Here is a 24,102-nt window from a genome sequence, read left to right as displayed (position 1 = left end):
TTTCAAGCCCCATTCCGGAGACTTGAACACAAAGTCTTCCTGACAGCCGCAGTGCAATAGTAACAGGAGTTGATGGAGGGGCAGTGGTGGTGTTGCACTGTCAGCAGTACTATCCTCCGCATAGGAAATCAGCCCTCTGTGATGAATGTCAAAGGTCCCACTATTATTTGAATGAGAGCAGAGGAGTTCCTCTTAATGTCCTGGCCAATAGTGTCCCTTAGCCAAAGTAACTAAGGCAGTTTATATGCCTTAGGTAGGCAGATATTTCATTGCCATTTAAGGGAGCTTGCTGTGTGCAAATTGGCTGCTTGATTGCTTACACTAAAGAACCTTCAAAAGTACTTCCTTTTTTGGGATGGCCTGACACCAGAAAAGGCGCTCTATAAATGAAGTTCTTTCTTTATCTGTGCTGGTAATTCAGCACACACAAATCTACCATAAAGAGTACAAAAAAGTCATCTGAATATTTGAGCTGGTGGGTGCAATACCTAGTAATACCCTGGTAATTCAGCACACACAAATCTACCATAAAGATCCATTGACAACTGAAAAACTGAGTCATCCGAATATTTGAGCTGGTGGGTGCAGTACCTAGTTTGGAAAGTTGAGAGGTTTGTTCTAGAGATTGTGTCGAGTTGTTTTTTTTTAAAAAAACATTTTGACCAAGGTACAGGATGATGATTTGCTTCTCCCCTATTCTCGCAGCTTTAACAATATACAATCTGTGAGCAAACTCTCCTTCCAAGGACTTCAAAAGCTGGAGCTTCTGATGCTACACGGAAATGAAATCCAAAGGCTTCCAGATGGAGCTTTCAATGATTTGCAATCATTGCAGGTAGTACTTGGTGCCTGGACATAAATATTTAAATCACAGCATGCATTTGAGTTTATTTAGTTTGTTTATCAGTGTCACAAGTAGGCTTACATTCACACTGCAACGAGGTTAGTGTAAAAATCCTCTAGTTGACGCACTCTGGCACTTGTTCAGATACACTGAGGGAGAACTTAGCATGGCCAAAATCCAATAGATTTATCAAGCAGAGTTTCCTTTTCATAGATCTGTGTTCACTCTGCCCAATGTTACTTTGGCCAATCTTGTCAAGATTTTCTTATATCCCTTATCACATCCCTAAGGATAGAGTCAAATAATTTTTCCACCACCAATCTCAGAGTAACTGACATGTAGTTCTCGGTGTCTTGATTGACGAGTTTACACAGATCACTGTTGTAGAATCCCGGGAAGTTTAAAAGTTTATTTATCAGTGTCACAAGTAGGCCTACAGTAACACTGCGAGTAAGTTACTGTGAACATACACCGGTTGCCAGAGTCCGGTACCTGTTCAGGTACACTGGGGGAGAATTTAGCATGGTCAGTGTACCTAACCAGCACGTCTATCGGGCTGAGGGAGAAAACCCACGCAGACACGGGGAGACTGTGCAAACTCCGCACAGACAATGACCCAAGCTGGGAATCAAACCCAGGTCCCTGGCATTGTGAAGCAGCAGTGCTAACCACTGTGCTGCCATAGGATGCAACAGACTAAAATATTTTAATATTCAGGCACAGGTAGATTTTAAACAGAAGAATGCCATATACAGCAATGTGGTTGCCTCTCAACTACCCTGCAAGGGCAACTCGGGATGGGCAATAAATGCTGGCCAACCAGCGATGCCCATGTCCCTCGAATGAATTAAAAAAAACCCTTTCTTTATCCCCTGCATTCTGCCGAGTTAGCTTCTTGCTGTTAACTTGTCCCAGATCCTTATTAGTGCCACAGCTTTTTCTCTTTAGAACATAGAACACTACAGCACAAACAGGCCCTTCGGCCCACAGGTTGCGCTGATCAGATCAACACCTACCAATCCATAGACTTATCTATAACCCCCAATCCCATTAAATCCCATATACTCATCCAGAAGTCTTTTAAAAGACCCCAGCGAGTTCACCTCCACCACCACTGACGGCAGCCGATTCCATTCACTCACCACCCTCTGAGTGAAAAACTTACCCCTAACATCACTTCTGTACTTGCCTCCCCGCACCTTAAAACTGTGTCCTCTCGTAGCAACCATTTCAACCCGGGGAAATAGCCTCTGAGAATCCACCCTATCTATTCCTCTCAACATTTTATAAACTTCTATCAGGTCGCCTCTCAACCTTCGTCTCTCCAGGGAGAAGAGACCTAGCTCCCTCAACCTAACTTCATAAGGCATGCCTCCCAGTCCAGGCAACATCCTTGTAAATCTCCTCTGTACCCTTTCAATAGCTTCTATGTCCTTCCTATAGCGAGGCGACCAGAACTGCGCACAATACTCCAAGTGAGGCCTGACAAGGGTCTTATAAAGTTGCAGCATTACCTCCCGAGTCCTAAACTCGATCCCTCGATTAATGAAGGCCAGTACACCATACGCCTTCTTGACCACCTCTTCCACCTGCATTTACTTTCCTCCATCTCTCATTACACCTCCCAAGAAGATCCAAGAAATTTCAGCAAACCTCTCTGTGGGCAGCGCAAGTACGACCCGCCCCAGTGATCTGCGAAAGAGATGCACGTGCTTCCTGTTAACGTAACGCCACGGTGTTTTTTTGGCGTGAATCATTCTGCACGCTGAACTGATTCAGCTTTGTTCTGGGATTGCCCGTTACGTTTCAACTTAAATTATCCTCCTCTCGCAGGTCCTGAAACTGAGTTACAACAAAGTGAGTGTCGTAACGGGGCAGACCTTCCGGGGCCTGGCGAATTTGTTACGCCTGCACATCGACCACAATAAGATCGAGTTCATTCAGCCGGGCACCTTCTACGGGCTGACCTCCCTGAAGTTGGTCCACCTCGAGGGGAACCTGTTGCAGCAAATCCACCCCGGCACCTTCGTGACCTTCTCGTTCCTACGGCATTTTAAAGTTTCGTCGGTGAAGCACCTCTACCTCTCTGATAATTCCATCAGGACGCTGCCCCGGGAGATGCTGCATTCCATGTCGCAACTGGAAAACATCTACCTGCATGGGAACCCTTGGTCATGTGACTGTAGGCTAAAATGGCTCCTCGACTGGGAAAGAGAGGCTGCAGGTAAATCAGCGACTGAGCACTAAATGGGAACGTACTTGTTATTTGAGCTTTTTTTGGAGGAGGGGAGGGGGGAGCACGGTGGCACAGTGGTTAGCACTGCTGCCTCACAGTGCCAGGGGCCCCGGGTTCAGTTCCCGACTTGGGTCACTGTCTGTGTGGAGTCTGAACATATGCCTCTACAATGGGTTTCCTCCGGGTGCTCCGATTTTCTCCCACAGTCAGAGAAGAGTGAGGTTGATTGGCCATGCTAAATTGGCCCTCATTTCTGGGGATTAGCAGGATAAATGAGGGTTGCGGGAAAAGGGCCTGGGTGGGATTGTGGTCGGTGCAAGACTCGGTGGGCCAAATGACCTCCTTCTGCCCTGTAGGGATTCTACGATTGAACACGCTGATCAAGACAAGGAATGTGTGTTGGAAATGGAGCATTTTCCCTTTGTAATTCCAACAGCAGTTAGTCCAGGTTGTGATCTGCTAAAACGCAAGGTGAATCTCCCTTCCCCTCTGTACAGGCTGAGGTTTTTTTTGAAGTTTTTTTATTAGTGTCACAAGTAGGCTGACATTAACACTGTAATGAAGTTTCTGTGAAAATCCCCTCGTCGCCACACTCTGGCGCCTGTTCGGGTACACTGAGGAAGAATTTAGCATGACCAGTGCACCCAATCAGCACAGCTTTCACAGTGTGGGAGGAAACTGGAGCATCCTGAGGAAACCCACACAGACACACGGAGAACCTACAGTCTCCACATAGACAGTGACCCAAGCCGGGAATCAAACCCGGATCCCTGACGCTGTGAGGCAGCAGTGCTAAGCACTGTGCCAACATGCCACCAGTCTACTAAAATACACTGTGAATTCTCCTTCCCCTCTGCACAGCCTGAGGTTTTTTTTGAAAGTTTATTTTATTAGTTGGCCTACATTAACACTGCAATGAAGCTACCGTAAAAATCCCCTACACTCCGGCGCCAGTCCAGGTACACTGAGGGAGAATTTAGCATGGCCAATCCACCTAATCAGTACGTCTTTTGGACTGTGGGAGGAAACCGGAGCTCCTGGAGGAAACCCACACAGACACGGGGAGAATGTGTAGACTCTGAAGGTTCTCCTCTCTATTGAGATTTACCCTGATCAAATACTTTAATGTGGTGAAGTGGTTTGATAGGGTAGATGCAAAAAAGTTGTTGCCACTTGCGAAGAGCCTGAAATTAAGACTTCGAAAATATCTTTAAAATAAATCCACAAGGAATTTTGAAGAAATATCCTGACTGATAGTGTGGTGAGAATGTGAGCTCTGTCATCAATGGAAATGATTTTAAGGGGAAGTTGGATAAATTAAATGTTCTTAGAATGCTGAAGGAGGCCATTCAGCCCATTGAGCCTGCATCGACAATAATCCGAACCAGACCCTATCACCTTAATCCCATGTATTTACACTGAGAACCTCCCTGATTCTAGGGGTCAATTTAGCATGACCGATCAGCCTAACAGGCACATCCTTGGACTGTGGGAGGAGACTGGAGCGCCCGCAGGAAGCCCACACAGACACGGGGAGAACGAGGCCAGAATTGAACCCAGGTCCGTGGTGCTGTGAGATAGCAGCGCTAACCATTGTGCTACCGTGCCTCCCTTAAATGTTGGTTGTCGGTAGCGGGGTGGAGTGGAATGAATAGAAAGCCATATTGTTCGGGTGAGATGACGAGGAGGCTCATTTGGAATATAAACAAAGGCATAGACCAGTTGGGCTGAATCACCTGTTTCAGTGTTGTAAATTCCCTGTAATGCTCACAAAAAATGCAAATTCAGCAGAGTTCCTCCTGCTACAGCTGTGTAACTATTTTTATTCGATTTGTATGCCAACATTCCACGGCTTCTTTGATTATGGCTGCCGGTTAAATGCTGGAATCCGACAGATTTTTAACTGTGAGCCCTTCCCTCCAGAGGCACATTCTAAAGCTGCTCAGAGACTCACCGAGTCACTTTAGAAAAGATCCTTACAAGTTGTATCCAGGACCAAACCTGATCCCATCGCTCTCAGCTAGAGTTGAACCTAGATCAAAACCCAAGCACCATCCAATCCATCCATTTCTCCAAATGGGGAAATCAAGAATAAGGGAACTTCATCTTAAAATTAGTGCCAGGCCTTTAAGATTGGAAATCAGCTACACTTTTCCGTGCAAAGTGCAGTCGATGGGGTGTCAAGGGAGGATTGAGAGCAGAAGTGGGCAAATGGAATTGAGATACATATCCACCATGATCTGATTGAGCGAGGAGGACTGGAGGGCTGAATGGCCCACTCCTGTTCCAATGCTATCAATCGGCTCCATAGTCCAAATTTTATTTTTTTTACAAAGTAGGGAAGGGGACGTGATTGAAGTGTATTTGATTATGAGGGGTATGGACAGGGTGAATAGGGAGCAGTTGTTCCCCTTAGTTGATGGGTTAGTCACGAGGGGGGGCATAGTTTTAGGGTGAGGGGCTGGAGATTCAGAGGGGATTTGAGAAAAAAACTTCACTCAGAGAGTGGTGGGAATCTGGAATGCGCTGCCTGGGAAGGTGGTGAAGGCTGGAAACCTTACAACCTTTAAAAAATATTTAGATGAGCATTTGAAACATTATAACATTGCAACAACACAGGGTAAGTGCAGGAAAATGGGTTTAGCACACCTTTAGTGGTAGTTATTGTCTTTGCAGACTCAGTGGGCTGAAAAGCCTTTTCTACTCTATATGACTCTATCATAGAATCCATAGAATACAGAAGAAAGCCATTCGGTCCATCATGTCTGTACCGACCACAATCCCACCCAAACCCTATTCCCATAACTCTCATTTACCCTGCTTATTCTCTGACCAATGCACCTAACCTGCATGTCTTTGGACTGTGGGAGGAAACTGGAGCACCTGGACGAAACCCACACAGACACAGGGAGAATGTGCAAACTCCACAAAGACAGTGACCCAAGGCTGGCGCTGTGAGGCAGCAGTGCTAACCGCTGCGCCACTGAGCCATCCTGTGGTTGGGATTTTACGACCTTGCTCATCCTGAAACTATAAAACCGACCTGAGGTTGACAGACCTTCCCACGCTCAGCCCCGCGCCCAGTCTGATTCCTGTTGGGGGCGGGACGATAAAATTCTGGTGTATGACTCTAAAATTAATCAATATATAGTTGTGGAACCACTTGAAGTGGCACATTTCTCATGGCTTTTATGGTTATCATACAAATAAAGGAATGTGAGTTGTGTTGACAACCACATTCTTCAATGCAAGGATTGCATTGAGCTCACAGTGACAGGAGCGCAACTTCATTGCAACCAAATCAATGTTGAGACCAGGAAACACATCTTCAAGTTAAGTGTAATACGAATCAGAAACTTCCTTCAAAACTAGGCATGGAGGCACATTAGTTAGCATTGCTGCCTCACTGCGCCAGGGACCCTGGGTCAATTCCCAGCTTGGGTCACTATCTGTGCGGAGTTTGCACATTCTCCCCATGTCTGCATGGGTTTCCTCCCACAGTCCAAAACATGTCTGGTTAGGTGCTTTGGGCCATGCTATATTTTCCCTCAGTGGACCCGAACAGGTGCTGGAGTGTAGTGACTGGAGGATTTTCACAGTAATTTCATTGCAGTGTTAATGTAAGCCTGCTAGTGAGAATAACAGATAAACATTAAACTTTGTCATGAGATATTACCAGAAGTGGGAATGACAGCAGTGTAACCGCCCTTCCGAACAGGAGTTGGGATGGCCAATTAATTCAATTCAGTGGCGAGCCACTTTGCACCCCCATTGGGATTCTGCTGCTGTTGAGGAAGTCCCCATAGGTTAGGATCCCACTTCTGGTTCTGGCAGCGAGACTTCACTCTCACTGGCAAAGATGTGGTTGGTGCAGACGTGATGGGTCAAATGGCCTCCATCTGCACTGTAGGGTTTCTACAATCTATGATCCAGCAACTGTCCTGGAATCAGTCATCTCTTGGGAGAAATATGATATGGCATCATGTGCCAACAGAGCTGTAGGAGTAGGCAAATCCAATCCTTCGAGCCTGCTCCACCATTCAGTCAGATCATGGCTGATCTCTCCCTGGTGTCAAATCCACCTCCCCGTCTTTTCCCCATATCCCATTCTCCCATTTTGAAATGGAGATAAATCTATCTCTTTCTTGAAACCCTTCAATGATTCAGACTTCACTGCGCAATGGGGTTCCACAAAATCAACACCCTTAGAGAGAAGTAGTTCCTCCCCATCTCACTTTTAAATCTACTGCCTCGCAACCTATACCTGTGACCACTTGTTTGAGATTGCCCCATACATTTGGTCTACATTTGCTTGATAAATCCCTTTTAATTGTACCCTAACAGCATACTCAGAAGAAACATGGAGGAAAAGAAGAGAAGGATTGAGTAAAAGAAAGCGATCTCTGTCAAATACTTTGATGGTTCTTTTCTTACCTTTCGCAGGTGTCGTAAAATGTAAAAAGGACAGAACGTATCCGGGAGGGCGGCTGTGCGCACTGTGCTCCCAACCTGAACAGTTCATCAAGAAAGAGCTTTTTAAGTTGGATTCCAATGCGCTCACTTGTACAAAGCCAACAATTGTATCCCCATTGAAGAAGAGTAACGTTAGTGGATGGGAAGACGACGAAGGTGAAGATATATCCAATCAAAACCATCAAAAGCCATTTGGAAGCATGACTTTGAACTTAACTGACCAGCAAGGGAACCACAACCACTTAGTCTGCCACCTCAACAAACTGAGGAACGATACCACAATTCAATGGTATCGTCTAAGTGAGCAAGAAATTGCAGTCAATCTGACCCTTTCAGCAACCCTAGTGTGCCACATGGATCAAGAAAAGATGGAGAGGCTTTGGAAACTCATTGCCTACTACAGTGAGACACCTGTAAGGTTAGAAAGAGGCCTGATGTTGTCCAAAGAGCCTGACCTTAGCTATCGATATAAACAAGCCATCGATAACGATGCTTACTATTACACCGATGTGAAAGCAGATGTTATGGCTGAGCCCTCATGGTTAATGCAACATTACATCAACATACAGCTTGACAGAAGGCAAACTACAGCAAGCCACGTCATCCTCCTGTTCTCAATGTACCTGTCACAGCACTTTCCAATCAGCAATGCCCCAAAAACCAAGACCAGCTGGGTATTAATAAAAGAAGAGGAGGGGGCAAGGACGGACCACGTTTTAGTTACGGGGACTATGCTGCAGCTAAACTGTCCAATTCTTTCCTCAGCGAGTCCGTCAGTACAGTGGGTCTTACCCAATGGTGCCCGTTTGGAAGCTCCGTACACGAGTGAAGATAACCGTATTTCTGTCTCTAACACTGGGAAATTAATAGTGAAGGCTGTAAGTTATTATGATTCCGGTCCATATCAGTGCATCGCGACTGTTAAGGATGACACCGATACAATGACCTATCGGGTTGCTGTGCAACCCACCAGAGTCCATGCAAGTCAAGTGGAAGAAAGTGGCGTCACTGTGCATTCTGGGGATACCATCTCTCTGCCCTGCACTGCCTCCGCAGTACCGAGTGCCCAGCTGAACTGGATCCTTCCAAGTAACAATGTGCTCAGGGCCCCATCAAATACCACTAGTGGATTTGTTACGGACAATGGGACTTTGGTCATCAAATCTAGTCACGTTCGCAACAGTGGGCATTACAGATGCCTCGCCATCAACGAGTACGGCACCGATTCGCTGACGGTTAACGTGGCCGTCATTAAGAAGCTGCACGGCCAACAAGCCAAAAAGGGGAAAGGCAATGGAGCGCCAATCCCCAACCTCTTTATAAGAAAAGAGGACCCAGTGACTCAGGAACAGGAGGGCTCAGGTAGGGATACAGCGTATGAAAGTCAGAAGCAGGTCACCTACAATAAATACACTGGCAGCGCATCCATTGGGCGAAAACGCCTTCATGCTGATGACACCCATGACCGTTCCCAAGTAGGATTGAACAGGAACGTCAAGCTGAGACCAGGGCCACAGCGAGGCAGGGGCAAGACAGCCACGGAAGGCAGGAGAAGATGGGATTCTCGCAGAAGAGTTAGTATGTCCAATAAAAAGATTGACCCACAAAAGTGGGCAGACATCTTGGCAAAGGTGAGAGCTAAAACTATTCCTAAAGTGACGGCAAACCCCTTGTTCCAAATCTATAAACCCACCACCATTTCTCCAGCTAGGAACGAAAGCCAAAAGCCCAACAGGCTGAACCCAGCCTCAGAAGAAGAGTCTGGCGTGGAGGAATCATCAGGTACTAGTGATGTAAACTTTTCAGAGGATGAATTAATACATGTCAGCTCACCTCATAGTATAATAAAGGAAGGATACGATACACCGGAGAACACTACACTTAACAAACCTCTTGTTCTCAAACACCGGGAACATTTTCTGCAGCAAAGAGTGAGAGGTGATACTAATCCTGCCAAAAGCCAAATCTCTGGTGCTTTTCACGCTGACCCCATTCTCCAAAGCGCTACTGAGTCCAGTACTGTGGCCAAGTTCCTTTCAAAACCAAGGCTTGAGTCAGAGATTTGGGAATTGCCAACTGCCTCGGAACAGGTCAGCACTGAGCCAAGAAGAGAAATGATTAAGGTACAGCCAACTCTGGGGGAACCAGGAGATGATGATGATGATGATGTATCTGTCATTGGAAGCAAAACTAATGCTCCAAAAATTGTTGCACATCAGGAGTTAGCAGAGCCTTGGATGACTAAAGCTGTTATAGATCCAGCGAGGAAGTCTTTTGGAAAGGAGTCCGTAATTGATATTGCAGATACAAGTTCTAACAACGAAACAGACAGCGCGTTTATCAGAGGAGATCCAGTCTTAGCGAGTGAAACAGTCCCCACTTTGGCCGCAACTGAAGCAACTTCAACCATCACTAGCCTCCCTACCTCGTCAAAGAGAACTAGAACGACTGCCACCTTGGCCCCCACCACTGACACAGCTTCCCTTACAACGTTGGTCCCCAGCACCATAACTAGACCAGCTATTATCACAACCACTGCTACCAGTCCTCCCACTACCACAGCCAAATCTACTACAATGGAAGCCACGGTGCCCACAACCATGGCAAAGGCGACCACTGTTGTGAATGTTAATGCAAGGACTGGCCAAAGCAAAAATACGTCTGTTGTTGCTTCGCGAAATCATCCAAGGAGAAGGCTGCCTGGCAGAAGGAGGTTTCGGCCTAATAGGTACAGACAAAGGCAAAATTTATACCCAATAGCCAGGGCCAAAGAAATAAAACCAACCTGGGTAAATGTGATGCCAGCCACCCAGTCAACTGTGAAGTCTGTTTCAGTAAACAGGAGCCGTTCTGAAACTGGCCAAATCAAAGTCAACATTGTATCAGAAAAAGGGCCAGATTCAATGTTAGCAACCATAGCTTCTGGCCAATTAAATTTGCCTCCTTTAGAGCAATTCACAACGAAGGAACCAACATTAACATCAGTGGATGGCTTGATACATTCTCTATCCACAACCAAAGCTTCAGGGACACCTACTACTCAAGGGCCACAGCCTCCAAAGCCACATCAACCAAAACCATTAGCTACAACTCAGACAACACTTGAAACTACAGAAGCGCCATATGTTCAAAGGGATTATAAATTGCACAATGGTACAAAACTTGACGCTACAACCGGATCACCTCTGACATCCAATACATTTGGTAAACCTCCAGATCTCACTACTCCCTCAGAATCTTTGGAGTCAAGTGGTAGCCACGTTCCAACCACAGCTTCACTTGTTCCGACGGGATCGGGTAAATTGAAGGGAGTACAGGACGGCGGAACAACGCCAGATATGATCTTAAATTCACATGTCCCAATTACTGCACTGCCCAGTCCCACAACAGTTACTTTGACGTCAAAATCTGCAGTGACGTCAAAATCTGCAGTGAATTACTTAGAAATATTAACCACAAGCACTGCTTCTAATGTCCAGGGATCGAGGGAAACTCCAGAATCAAACACTATGCCACCTTTGGGAATAGAGACTAAATCACCGGAGGTCGAAACTTCCGACAGAATTTCCACACATCAACAAAATAGAAGTGATAGTCCGTCAAAACTAGCTTCTTCTCCTGACGTAGCCATAGCTCCTTCACAATTTCCCAACCAGGACATTGCCCCATCTAGTGAAGCAACAGAAGAAAATGTGCCAGAAGCCCAAATTACCAATGTAACCTTCCCGCTACTGCCTTCTCAAGCCACAGTTTCAGTGGGCGAAGCAAACCTGCCTGCACTCCTTTCTCCACGAGGTGCCTTTCCCACTCCGAAAGCTGCTGGAATGGGAGCAAAGAACCAAGATCGACTGGAAGGCAAGCCAACATCTGAAAGTGATAATAAACCAGATAGCGTCCATTCAAGGCAGCCTTCAGTAACGACGCGAGTCGGACAAGTTAAAGGAACGTACACAGAACAGTCAAACAATTTAACTTGGATTTCAAAGCATAAATGGAAGCCAGATGCAAATTTCAGCAGAGTATCCATTCCACACCCAGGCTCTAGGCCGAAATCTCCCAAATATATTCCTGTAGGAGTATCGGAAAAGCCGCTGATACCGACGACAAGGGTTTGGCCCCACAGTTTTGCAGCTGGAGTATGGTCAGGAGATACTGCCAAGCCTGAATGGGGCGTGTTTCCAACTAGGACAATGCAAACTGTAGCAAAACCTGATGAACCTTTCATCAAGTCTCCCACTGCAGCATCAGCAACCCCATTCAGAACAAGCCCAGTGATCATCAACGAGGTAGTCAATGAAACAAATTACATACCATCATCGAGACATTCCGTTATCCAAACGCCTACCGCAAATCAAGGTAATCAGTGGCAATCTCAGGCACAGATCCCAGTCCTATTTACTAAAGAGAAAACCTCAGCAACTATCCCCAAGCCGACCGTGCCCGCAGTGACAGTGCCCACGAGTACCCCTCCAACTCTACCCACAACAACTCGCGCTGCTCAATGGCTTGGCAATACCTCGTTGTACAAAAGGTTATCTCATACCCCAATCTTTCCGAAGCGAGGAGGGAATTCATCCAATACTGCACAACTCTGGCCCAATTTCAGGGCAACCGAAGGAAAGCCAAGAATAGTTACTCGGAATCCCCTGACGATGTCAGTAAAAGCAGAGATGGATGTTTATCTACCTTGTGACACAGTCGGGGAACCCAAGCCTTTTGTGTTTTGGACAAAGGTGTCAACAGGTAAGTGACCCATTGACAACACCTGTTTGAGAGCCTTATTGTCAGCAAACTAATAAGAAATGAGGTGTTCTATCAATTAGAAGGAAAATTGTGATGGTTTCCGTAATGGGCAGGAACACTAAATGTCAACATGAACATTTAGTCCATATGAGTTAGTCAAGGTTAGTCATAAGAACATAAGAACATAAGAAATAGGAGCAGAAGTAGGCCATCTAGCCCTTCGAGCCTGCCCCACCATTCAGTCACTCAATCAGATGTCACATTTCTTGGGTACAAGTGTTACATTCACTCAGTGTTGGGTTGCCAACTCTAATTAAACGTGTTCTTGGAGGTGTCATCACTTGACCTCCTACTTCCCACTACCTCACCCTCACAGTCTGCAATTATCCGAATACACAAGTGCCGGAATTTTACCATCTTGCTCACCCGAAGCTCGTAAGATCCCATCCGAAGCCGCCCCGATTCCGGGGTGGGCGTGCTGGTAAAATTTCGACAAAGGTGTCCATACTAGTGGTTCATTGCCTTCCCAAACAAATTGGAAAAATCATAGAATCCCTACAGTGCAGCAGGAGGCTATTTGGCCCATCAAGTCTGCACCAATTACAATCCCATCTAGGCCCTATCCCCGTAACCCTACGTATTTACCATGCTAATACCCCTACCATTAAGTGGCAATTTAGCGTGGCCAATCAACTTAATCCACATGTCTTTGGAGTGAACCGAAATTAATGGATACTTCATTAAACGATCGGATGGTAACATAGCAGTTAGCGTTGCTGCTTCACAGGGACCTGGGTTCGATTCCCGGCTTGTCTGTGTGGAGTTTGCACATTCTCCCCGTGTCTGCATGGGTTTCCTCCAGGTGCTCCGGTTTCCTCCCACATTCTGAAATTCTGGTTAGGTACACTGACCCGAACAGGCGTTGGTCGGACTCTGGCAACTCAGGGTATTTCACCATAACTTCATTGCAGTGTTAATGCAAGCCTTACTTGCGACTAATAAATAAACTTTAACTTTGGTTAATGACCGTCGGTCAGTCCATTACTACATGTCCAATAATTTTACAACGAGCGAACAAAATTTTGAAAGAGCATTTTTTAAAATTATCCCGATGGTTTTCGTCCAGGATCGCTCATAGCCATGTCCTGGGGATTAGTTCTTACTTCCTGGGGTACTGTAGGGCAATTCTTGAACATGTGCAATGCTAGCTATGTGGTTTTTTTTACAAAACTGTGAGGTGGAAGGGTCAAGATTCAAGTCCCACTATGGATCAAGATTGATACATCTGTGTGGGATTAAAGGAGTGCTGCGCTATTAAATCTGTTGGCTTCTTGATGAGATATTTAAGCAGGTTTAAAAGATCCTGAGGCATAATTTGGAGTAACCCAGTTATAACCTTTAAATTGCTGTTCATTGTACATAAAGCACATTGGGCTGTCCAAAGTGCTACTTAAAGTGATTTCTACCTTAATATCACATGTGGTATTAGAGAGAAACTGCCTCGTATCCTTGAGAAAGTACCTGGCTGAGCACTTGGCACGTCATAATAATCAAGGCTATGGGCCAAGTGCTGGTAAATGGGATTAGGTGGGAGGGCCTCTTCTGCACTGTATGATTCCCTGATTCTATCTCTATGGACATTATTTGTGTGGATTTCTAAACATTTGTTGAAGTTTCTCATGAATGTCTGTTTGCTAAAATTGAAGCTCATGGAATTCTTAACAAACTATTAACCTGATTTGGACTTTGCCTTAGTGACCAGTGACAGAGAATAAGGATAGTGGGTATAAAACCATAAGATTTAGGAGCAGAATTAGGCCATTTTGCCCATAAAGTCTGCTCTGCCATTCTCTTATGACTGGTAAGCTTCTCAGCCCCATTCTCCCGCTTTTTTTCCTGTAACCTTTGATCCCCTTACCAATTAAGAACCTATCTATACCTTAAATACACTCAATGATCTGGCCTCCACAGCCTTCTATGGCAAAGAATTACACATTATCACCCCTCTGGCTGAAGAAATTGCTCCTTATCCCTCTAAAACCAATAGGGGGCAGCAGTGTCCATATGAATCATAGAAACCCTACAGTACAGAAGAAGGCCATTTGGTCCATCGAGCCTGCTCAGATAACAATCCCACCCAGGCCCTATCCCCGTAACCCCATGTATTTACCCTGCTAATCCCCCTGACACAAAGGGACAATTTAGCATGACCAATGCACTTAACTCGCACATCTTTGGAGGACTATGGGAGGAAACCGGAGCACCTGGAGGAAACCCACACAGACGCGGGGAGAACATACAAACACCACACAGTCACCCAAGGCTGGAATCGAACCCAGGTCCCTGGCGCTGTGGGGCAGCAATGCTAACCACTGTGCCACTGTGGCCCCCATGATTTCTGAAATAGGAACAACATTAATATAGGCGGAGTCTGGCTGTTGGGAATTTTCTTGGCCTCACTCTTGGAATACTCGGCTAAACGCTTTGGTGAGCCCTGGAGCCGTGATGACTTACCAACGCTCCAACAGAGCGTTGTCCCTCTATTTTGATCTCGGGGCTTTGTTTGAAGTGGCCATGGCATCGCTTCCCTGTTCTGTGGGATCCAAGTCGGTGGTGAGGGGTGACAACTTGGGGTTGGTGTTTCGGAACCAATCGACATTGGCCCATTTCAATGGCAAAGTAAATCCAGTGGCTATCGGGATTCACCCATCCCGGCCCATTGGCCAGGATCCAGTCCCTGCCCAGAGCAGGTGGCAATTCAATAATTTTAGTACAGTTAAAGGGTTTAATGGCCCATTCACCTGGGCACCCCCACCTCCCCCCCCCCCGCCCCCCCAACCCCCCAGGCAATTGCACTGGGCAGGCTTTGGCGATGGTAATCACCAGCATGGACACGGTGTGCTGGGCCCTGAGGGTCCAGGGAGGACCACCTATCATTCAGAAACAAGACAGCCCTCATCCCTACCCTGAAAATCAGGGGAACCCCCTCTCTCCCTATGCCATGGGGGCATGGAAGTGACCTAACTACCCCTGAGACCCTCCCCTCTCAGCATCCCCACAGCCATCTCCCTCCTCAGACCCCCTAATTCAGCTCTCCTCCCCCCTCAGACCACCACTCAACACTCCCCCTGAGACCACTCTCAGCCTGTGCCCCCTTTAGGTCCCTTTCAGGCCACGCCCTTGGCAATGCCAATGATGCATTGCCCCAGGCATCCTGGCACTGACACCCCGGCCTGGTCCCTTTGGCCCGAGGTGGTCAAAGAGGTAGGTCCAGTGGCCAGTTGCCTCTCTGCCACTGCCAGGCTGCAGAGGAAGAGTCCCCCCAAGGATCTTCGGGGGTTGGCTGGGCTTGGGCTGGGGCAAGGAGTTCATCTTGCCGCTCTTGCATGGGATGGTGGTCTGGCGATTGGACTGCCACTTCTAACCCTGGCAGACCTGAAGATCACCCCTGGTGTGGTGATTTCACCCTGCAAATCAGGGTAACCCCCTCTCTCCCTATGCCAGGCGGGCATGGAAGGACCAGGACACCTTGATCACGTGGCAGGATTTTAAATCACTGCAGCACTTCATCCTGCAGCAGAGATTTTCCTTTCTCCCTCTCAGGGGCTGCAGGTGAAAGCAAACCCCTTTGAAGTCCTCTGACAGAGAGAAGATGTCAATTTCACGGGGGGGGGGGGGGGGGGGTTCATTCTCCACAGCTGTGCATTCAACTACAATGTACTCACAAACTTTGATTTGAAGTCAAGGAATAAAGAGCAGTACAGCGCAGGAACTAAGCCCACCAAGCCTGTGCCAATAATGTCCCACCTAGACCAACCACCTGTATCCCTCTATACCCTGCCTGTTCATGTGTCTATCCAAATATGGCTAACGTGTCTGCCTCAACCACCTCACTTGGCAGTGCATTCCAGGCCCCCACCACCCTCTGTGTAAAAAAACTTCCCCACACATCTCCACCGAACCTTCCCCCCCCCCCACTTACCTGCAACATGTGCCCCCTTGTCATTGTCATTTCTGCCCTGGGAAAAAACTTCCAACTGTTTACCTTATCTGCGCCTCTCATCGTTTTATAAACTTCTGAGGTCACCCCCTCAGCCTCTGTCTTTCCGGGGAGAAACAATCCCAGTTTAATCGATCTCTCCTCCTAGCTAATACCCTCCATACCAGGCAACATCCTGGTAAACCTGTTCCGCACTCCCTCCAAGTCTAGCAAGCCTCCCGATAGCTGGCCAGTTCTGAGACTCCCACTACGCCGACTCACCGTAGCCCCCAACAGCCTAATCGCCAGCCCCCCGATCATCAGTTCCGGGCCTGCTAACCATATTCAAATTAGATTAAAATTTAGGATTTAAATACTTACCCTATCTCCCGGCTGATTTCCAGCATGGAGCAGGTGCCTCAGGACATCCTGTGCTGGGAGACGCTATTGCGGTGGGAACGCGCGCGTGAACCCCACAAATTGACCCTTGCAAGATTCTCCCACCCCCCGTGCTAAAGAATTACGGGTGTCAAATAGGGCCAGGGTGGGATTGCTGTTAGTGCAGGCTTGATGGACAGAAAGGCCACTTCTGCACTGTGAGGATTCTCTGATGCTGTGAACATTACAATTATTGCGCCTCTTGTTCTTTGTTCATTCAGGGGCTGTGATGATGGCCAGAAGCAAAGCATTACGATTTGAAGTCTTTGAGAATGGGACCTTTGGCATTCACAATGTCCAGGTCCAGGACCGCGGGCAGTACCTGTGCACAGCACGGAACCAGCACGGCACCGACAAGATGGTGATCACCTTGATTGTGTTGGCCCAGCCTCCGCGCATCGTGGGAGCCCGCTACAGAGACACCACCGTGTACCTAGGGGAGCCCTTCCTGGCGGAGTGCAAGGCCGACGGGATGCCCAGCCCCCAGGTTTCTTGGCTGTTGCCAGGCCGGAAGCTCGTGCAGAGGCCGGGCAGCAACGGGGACAGCCTGACGTTGCTGCAGAACGGGACCCTGTCCATCAGGGAGACAGCCTTTTCGGACAGAGGCGTTTACAAGTGCATCGCCAGCAACGCGGTTGGAGCGGACACCGTGACGGTGAGACTGCACATCGCGGCGCTGCCTCCCATGATCCAACAGGCAAGGACCGAGAGCGTCTCGGTTGTCCGGGGGCAGGGAGTTCACGTCCACTGCACTGCCAAAGCTGCGCCCCCGGCAAACATCCGCTGGGTCCTTTCCGATGGGACACAGATCCGACCCTCTCAGTTTATCAACGGCAACTTGTTTGTTTTCCCCAACGGGACCCTCTACATCCGGAAACTGGCGGAGCGATATGTCGGGAACTACGAATGCGTGGCAACCAACGTAGTCGGTGTGGCAAGGAGAACGGTGAGCCTGAACCTTCAAAAGCACTCGGCTACTGCCAAGATTACCGTCTCATCTCCCCAGAGGGTGGACGTTAGCTATGGAAGCGTCCTGCACCTGGACTGTGTTGCTGCAGGAGACCCAGGGCCCAGGATACTCTGGAGGCTCCCTTCAAAATTGCTGGTGGATTCGCGCTACAGGTAACTGATACTTACAGGGGACCTTGACAGCAGAGGCTCGATGGGTAAATGCGCAAGTGTGTTGCTGAGCCATACCCTGCCTCTCCGCCAATTTCCAGCAAAGAGCAGATTCCGCCGGGAAATCCGGTGCTAGGTTACGCCATCGCGGCGGGAATGCGAATCGGGAATGCGGGATTCTCCCTGCCCACTGAGTGCAGCGGGATGGGAAAATCGTCCCCAGTGTGGGGGTTTGGTACTGATTGGGATTGCTCTACATAGAACCGGCAGGACTTGATGGGGTGAATGGCCTCCTTCTGTGCCATAATAGAACCATAGAAAATTACAGCTCAGAAACAGGCCTTTTGGCCCTTCTTGTCTGTGCCAAACCATTTTTTGCCTAGTCGCACTTGGACCATATCCCTCCACACCCCTCTCATCCATGTACCTGTCCAAGTTTTCCTTAAATGTTAAAAGTGACCCCGCATTTACCACTTTATCCGGCAGCTCATTCCACACTCCCACCACTCTCTGTGTGAAGAAGCCCCCCCCTAATATTCCCTTTAAACTTTTCTCCTTTCACCCTTAACCCATGCCCTCTGGTTTTTTTCTCCCCTAGCTTCTATGAAACCTGGACGATCATTTGTCCCCAACACGCTGAAACTGATTATAGCGTCTTTGCTAATTCCTTGGTTCAATTTTTTTACTTATTCAGGGGATGTGAGCCTTGCTGGCTTGGCCAGATTTTATTGCCCATCCCTAATTGCCCTTGAGAAGGTGGTGGCTCAGTAACACACTCACAAACGTGACTGTCAGCTGTGGTCGGTCGGACATGCACTTGTGCTTTCCGTCAGAATGTGTTCAAGCCTCTCTCCAGCAACATCAATGCTAAATTCCAGGTGGCCACGCTGGCCTGGGACTCCTGCATTGCTGGAAGTGTCATCTTATGATGTTGCCTGGATTAGGTGGCATGCCTTATGAGGATAGATTGAAAGAGCTCAGTCTTTTCTCCTTAGAGAGACGAAGGATGAGAGGTGACCCGATGGAGGTGTATAAGATGTTGAGAGGTATTGATCGAGTGGATTCTCAGAGGCTTTTCCCCAGGGCTGAAATGGCTGCCACAAGAGGACACAGGTTTAGGGTGCTGGGGAGTAGCTACAGAGGAGATGTCAGGGGTAAGTTTTTCACTCAGAGGGTGGTGGGTGCGTGGAATCGGCTGCCGGTGGTGGAGGCGGATTCGATAGGGTCTTTTAAGAGACTTTTGGATAAGTACATGGGACTTAGTAACATAGAGGGTTATGTGTAAACCTAGTAGGTAGGGACATGTTTGGCGCAACTTGTGGGCCAAAGGGCCTGTTTGTGCTGTAGATTTTCTGTGTTCTACGTTCTATGAAACCCAGCTGTCATCAGCCCTCTTGTGTGGCTCTGTAAAATCCCATGGCACCAATTCATGGGGCAGCAAGGTGGTACAGTGATTAGCACTGCTATTTCGCAGCACCAGGGACCCGGGTTCAATTCCAGCCTTGGGTCACTGTCTATTGCAGAGTCTGCATGTTCCTCCCATTTCTGCATGGGTTTCCTCCGGGTGCTCCGATTTCTACCCACAGTCTAAGGATGTACTGGTTGGGTGGATTGGTCTTGCTAAATTGCCCATTAGTAGCCCTAAATGCGTATGACAGAGGTGGGGGGGCGTTATCCATGGGGAATGTGTGGGGGTTGTGAGGATAGGGTGGTGAAAGGGCCTGAGTTAAGATACCCTAAGAGGTCTCACAACACTAGGTTAAAGTCCAACAGGTTTATTTGGCAGCACAATCTTTCAGAGTGTCGATCCTTCTTCAGGTGAGTGAGGAGTTGTGTTCACAAACAGGGTATATATAGACACAAATGACACCCTGTCAGAAAGTTAGTGTAAGCTCGATGGGCTGAATGGCCTCTTCGGCACTGTAAGGATTCTATGATTTCGAAAGAATAAAAAGACTTGTGATGTCCTTTTCCATGACTATCATATGTCCCAAAGCTCTTTACAGACAATGAAGTATTCTCAAATTGAAGTCACTGTTGTAATGTCAGGAATGCAGCAGCCAAACATAAGAACATAAGAAATAGGAGCAGGAGTAGGCCATCTAGCCCCTCGAGCCTGCCCCGCCATTCAATAAGATCATGGCTGATCTGAAGTAGATCAGTTCCACTCTCCCCATAACCCTTAATTCCCTTGTTTATCAAAAACCTACCCGTGACTTAAATATATTTAGCGAGGTAGCCTCCACCACTTCAACGGGCAGAGAATTCCAGAGATTCACCACCCCTTGACTGAAGAAGTTCCTCCTCAACTCCGATCTAAACTGCACCCCCCCACCCTCTTATCTTGAGGCTGTGCCCTCTAGTCCTGTTGTCCTTTCTAAGCGGGAAGAATCTCTCTACCTCTACCCTATCCATCCCCTTCATGATCTTATACGTGTCTATAAGATCCCCCCTCACCCTTCTAAACTCCAACGAGTACAGACCCAGTCTATTTAGTCTCTCTTCATAATCCAACCCCTTCATCTCCGGTATCAGCCTAGTGAACCTCCTCTGCACTCCCTCCAAGGCCAATATATCCTTCCTCAAGTACGGCGACCAAAACTGCACACAGTACTCCAGCTCCAAACTTTGCCAATGTGTGCATGGCAAACTCCCATCAAATACTAGAAAATCTCAGCAGCTCCAACAGCATCTGTGGGGAGAGAATAGAGCCAACGTTTTGAGTCTGGATGACCCTACGTCAGAGCTGTAAAAAAAACGGAAATAGGATGAGATTTATGCTGCATGATGTTGACTCAGGGGTAAGTATTGGCTAGGACAAAGGGGGGAACTTCCCTGCTCCTTACTGAGATGGTACTGTGGGACCTTTTTACTTACACCTGAGCAGAAAGATGAGACCTTGATCCAACTTCTCATCTTAAAGACAGAGAGGAATTCTTCCCGGTCTCCTGGTTGTATAGTTATCCCTCAACAAACATCACAAAACAAAAGGGCAGACTATCTGATTTTTCACAGCCGTGCATCTTAAATATAGAAACATGGAAAATAGGAGCAGGAGTAGGCCATTCGGCCCGTTGAGCCTGCACCATCATTCAATGTGATTATGGCTGATAATGCACTTTCAGTATCTCACTCCCCACTTTCTCTCCATACTCCTTGATCCCTTTATCTGCAGGGGCCACGTCAAGCTCCCTCTTGAACATATCTAATGAACCGGCTCCAACAGCTTTCTGTGGTGGAGAATTCCACAGGTTCACAACTCTCTGAGTGAAGAAGTTCTTCCTCATCTCAGCCCCAAATGGCTTACCCCTTATTCTTAGACTGTGGCCCCTGGTCCTGGATTTCCCCAACATCAGGAACATTCTTCCCACATCTAGCCTGTCCAGTCCCATCAGGATTGCATCTGTTTTTATGAAATCCCCTTTCACTCTTCTAAATTCCAGTGAGTACAGGTCCAGTCGATCCAATCTCTCTTTATATGTCAGTCCTGCCATTCCAGGAATCAGTCTGTTGAAGCTTTGCTGAACTCCCTCAATAGCAAGAATGTCCTTCCTCAGATGAGGATACCAGAACTGCACACAATGCTGAAGGCGCTATATAACTGCAGTAAGACTTCCTTACCCCATACTCAAATCCTCTTGCTATGAATGCCAGCACGCCATTAGCTTTCCTCACCACCCACTGTACCTGCATGCCAACCTCCAGTGACTGTTTCACCAGGTTACACTTCCCCTTTTCCTAAACTATCATTCAGATAATAATCTTCCTTCCTGTTTTTGCCACCAAAGTGGATAGCCTCACATTTATCCATGTTATGTTTCCTCCGGGTACTCCGGTTTTCTCCCACAGTCAAAAGATGTGCGGGTTAGGTTGATTGGCCATGCTAAGAAATTGCCCCTTAGTGCCCAGGGATGCGTAGGTTAGAGGGATTAGTGGGTATAATATATACAAAGAACAAAGAACAAGACAGCACGGGAAACAGGCCCTTTGGCCCAACGAGCCCGCGCCGCCATTTTAACAATGTGCTTTTCCTCCTCCACCCTTGACCCATGTCTACGCTTATGGTACCCCCATTGGAAACCAGATTAAGGGGAGAATAATTTAGGGACAATTTATAGGGATATGGGGGTAGGGCTTGGGTGGGATTGTGTTCGGTACAGGCTCGATGGGCCAAAGGGCCTCTTTCTGCAATGTAAGGTTCTATGATTCTGTGATTCTATGTTACATTTGCCAAGTATTTGCCCATTCAGCCAGCCTATCCAAGTTGTCTTGCAGCCTCTGAGTGTCCTCCCCAGAGCACACACTGCCACCCAGCTTAATATCGTCTGCAAATTTGGAGATATTGTCTTCAATTCCTTCATTCAGATCATTGATGTATATTGTGAACAGCTGGGGGTCCCAGCAGTGAGTCCTGCGGTATCCCAATAGTCACTGCCTGCCACTCTGAAAAGGACCTGTTTATTCCCGCTCTCTGCTTCCTGTCTGCCGACCAGTTCTCTATCCACGTCAATACCTTACCCCCAATACTGTGAACTTTAATTTTACTCACTGATTTCTTGTGCGGCATCTTATCAAAAACCTTTTGAAAGATGTATGGGGTTAGGTTGATTAACCATCCTAAAAAGAATGCCCCTTAGTGTCCTGGGATGCATAGGTTAGAGGGATTAGTGGGTATAATATGTTGGGATAGGGGGGTAGGGCCTGGGTGGGATTGTGTTTGGTGCAGACTTGATGGGCCGAAGGGGCTCTTTCTGCACTGTAGGGTTCTATGGTCTAAAGTCCAGATACATGACATCCACTGGTTCGCCCTTGTCCACTCTACTGGTCACATCCTCAAAATATTCCAGAAGATTTGTCAAGCACGATTTTCCTTTAGCGAATCCATGCTGACTTGGACCGACCCTGTCACCACTTTCCAAATGCTCAGTTATTACATCCTTAATAATTAATTCAAGCATTTTCCCCAACACCAAAGTCAGGCTAACCGATCTATAATACCTTGTTTTCTCTCTTCCTCTTTTTGAAAATTGGGGTTATATTAGCTACCCTCCAATCCACTGGAACTCTTCCAGAGTCTCTAGAATGCTGGAAAATGATTACCAATGCATTCACTATTTCTAGGGCCATTTATAAGACCCTTTATAAGACCCTTGTCAGACCCCACTTGGAGTACTGTGCGCAGTTCTGGTCGCCTCACTATAGGAAGGACGTGGAAGCTATTGAAAGGGTGCAGAGGAGATTTACAAGGATGTTGCCTGGATTGGGAGGCATGCCTTGTGAAGATAGGTTGAGGGAGCTGGGACTCTTCTCCCCGGAGAGACGAAGGTTGAGAGGCGACCTGATAGAGGTTTATAAGATGTTGAGAGGAATAGATAGGGTGGATTCTCAGAGGCTATTTCCCCGGGTTGAAATGGTCGCTACGAGAGGACACAGGTTTAAGGTGCAGGGAAGCAAGTACAGAGGAGATGTTAGGGGTAAGTTTTTCACTCAGAGGGTGGTGAGTGAGTGGAATCGGCTGCCGTCGGTGGTGGTGGAGGCGAACTCGCTGGCGTATTTTAAAAGACTTCTGGATGAGTATATGGGATCTAATGGGATTGGGGGTTATAGATAGGTCTATGGCTTAGTAGGTATAGAAGTGATCGGCGCAACTAGTGGGCTGAAGGGCCTGTTTGTGCTGTAGTGTTCTATGTTCTATGTTCCTTGAGTGCTCTGAGGTGCAAAGCGTCAGGCCCTGGGGATTTATCAGGTTTTAATCCCAGCAATTTCCCCAGTACAATTTCCTGACTAATAAGGATTTCCTTCAGCCCCACCTTCAGGTTACACCCTCTGTCTCCTAGTATTTCTGGAAAGCTATTTGTGTCCTCCTTAGTGAAGACAGATCCAAAATATTTATTCAGCTGCTCTGTCATCTCTTTGTTGCCTAGTTTCTCATTTCTATTACAATAATTCATCTTTGACAAGACTTAGCTATGAGGAGAGATTGGGTAAACTGCGGTTGTTCTCCCTGGAAAGATGGAGAATGAGGGGAGACCTAATAGAGGTGTATAAAATTATGAGGGTTATAGATAGAGTGAACAGTGGGAAGCTTTTTTCCAGGTTGGAGGTGACAAACACGAGGGGTCACAGGTTCAAGGTGAGGGGGGCGAGGTTTAACTCAGACATCAGAGGGATGTATTTTACACAGAGGGTGCTGGGGGCCTGGAATGCACTGCTGAGCAGGGTGGCGGAGGCGGACACGCTGGGGTTGTTTAAAACTTATCTGGATAGTCA

The 24,102-nt window shown here is 47.5% G+C and overlaps 1 protein-coding gene across 1 annotated transcript in view; it reads left to right on the top strand.

Moving 5' to 3' along the window:
• Nucleotides 1-24,102, top strand: part of mxra5a (matrix-remodelling associated 5a) — a 40,052-nt gene that overhangs the window by 5,200 nt on the left and 10,750 nt on the right. Inside the window, exons 2-5 of the mRNA XM_080197663.1 lie at nucleotides 706-835; nucleotides 2,678-3,068; nucleotides 7,524-12,296; nucleotides 16,935-17,835. Coding sequence (XP_080053789.1) covers nucleotides 706-835; nucleotides 2,678-3,068; nucleotides 7,524-12,296; nucleotides 16,935-17,835 — 6,195 coding nt within the window. The remainder of the gene's footprint in view (nucleotides 1-705; nucleotides 836-2,677; nucleotides 3,069-7,523; nucleotides 12,297-16,934; nucleotides 17,836-24,102) is intronic.

The sequence above is a fragment of the Carcharhinus amblyrhynchos genome, chromosome 10 (assembly GCF_965287045.1).
Source record: "Carcharhinus amblyrhynchos chromosome 10, sCarAmb.v2.hapA, whole genome shotgun sequence".
NCBI classification, from domain to species: domain Eukaryota; kingdom Metazoa; phylum Chordata; class Chondrichthyes; order Carcharhiniformes; family Carcharhinidae; genus Carcharhinus; species Carcharhinus amblyrhynchos.
The sequence above is the reverse complement of the archived record's forward strand: the minus strand, read 5'-3'. Positions and strand labels throughout refer to the sequence as shown.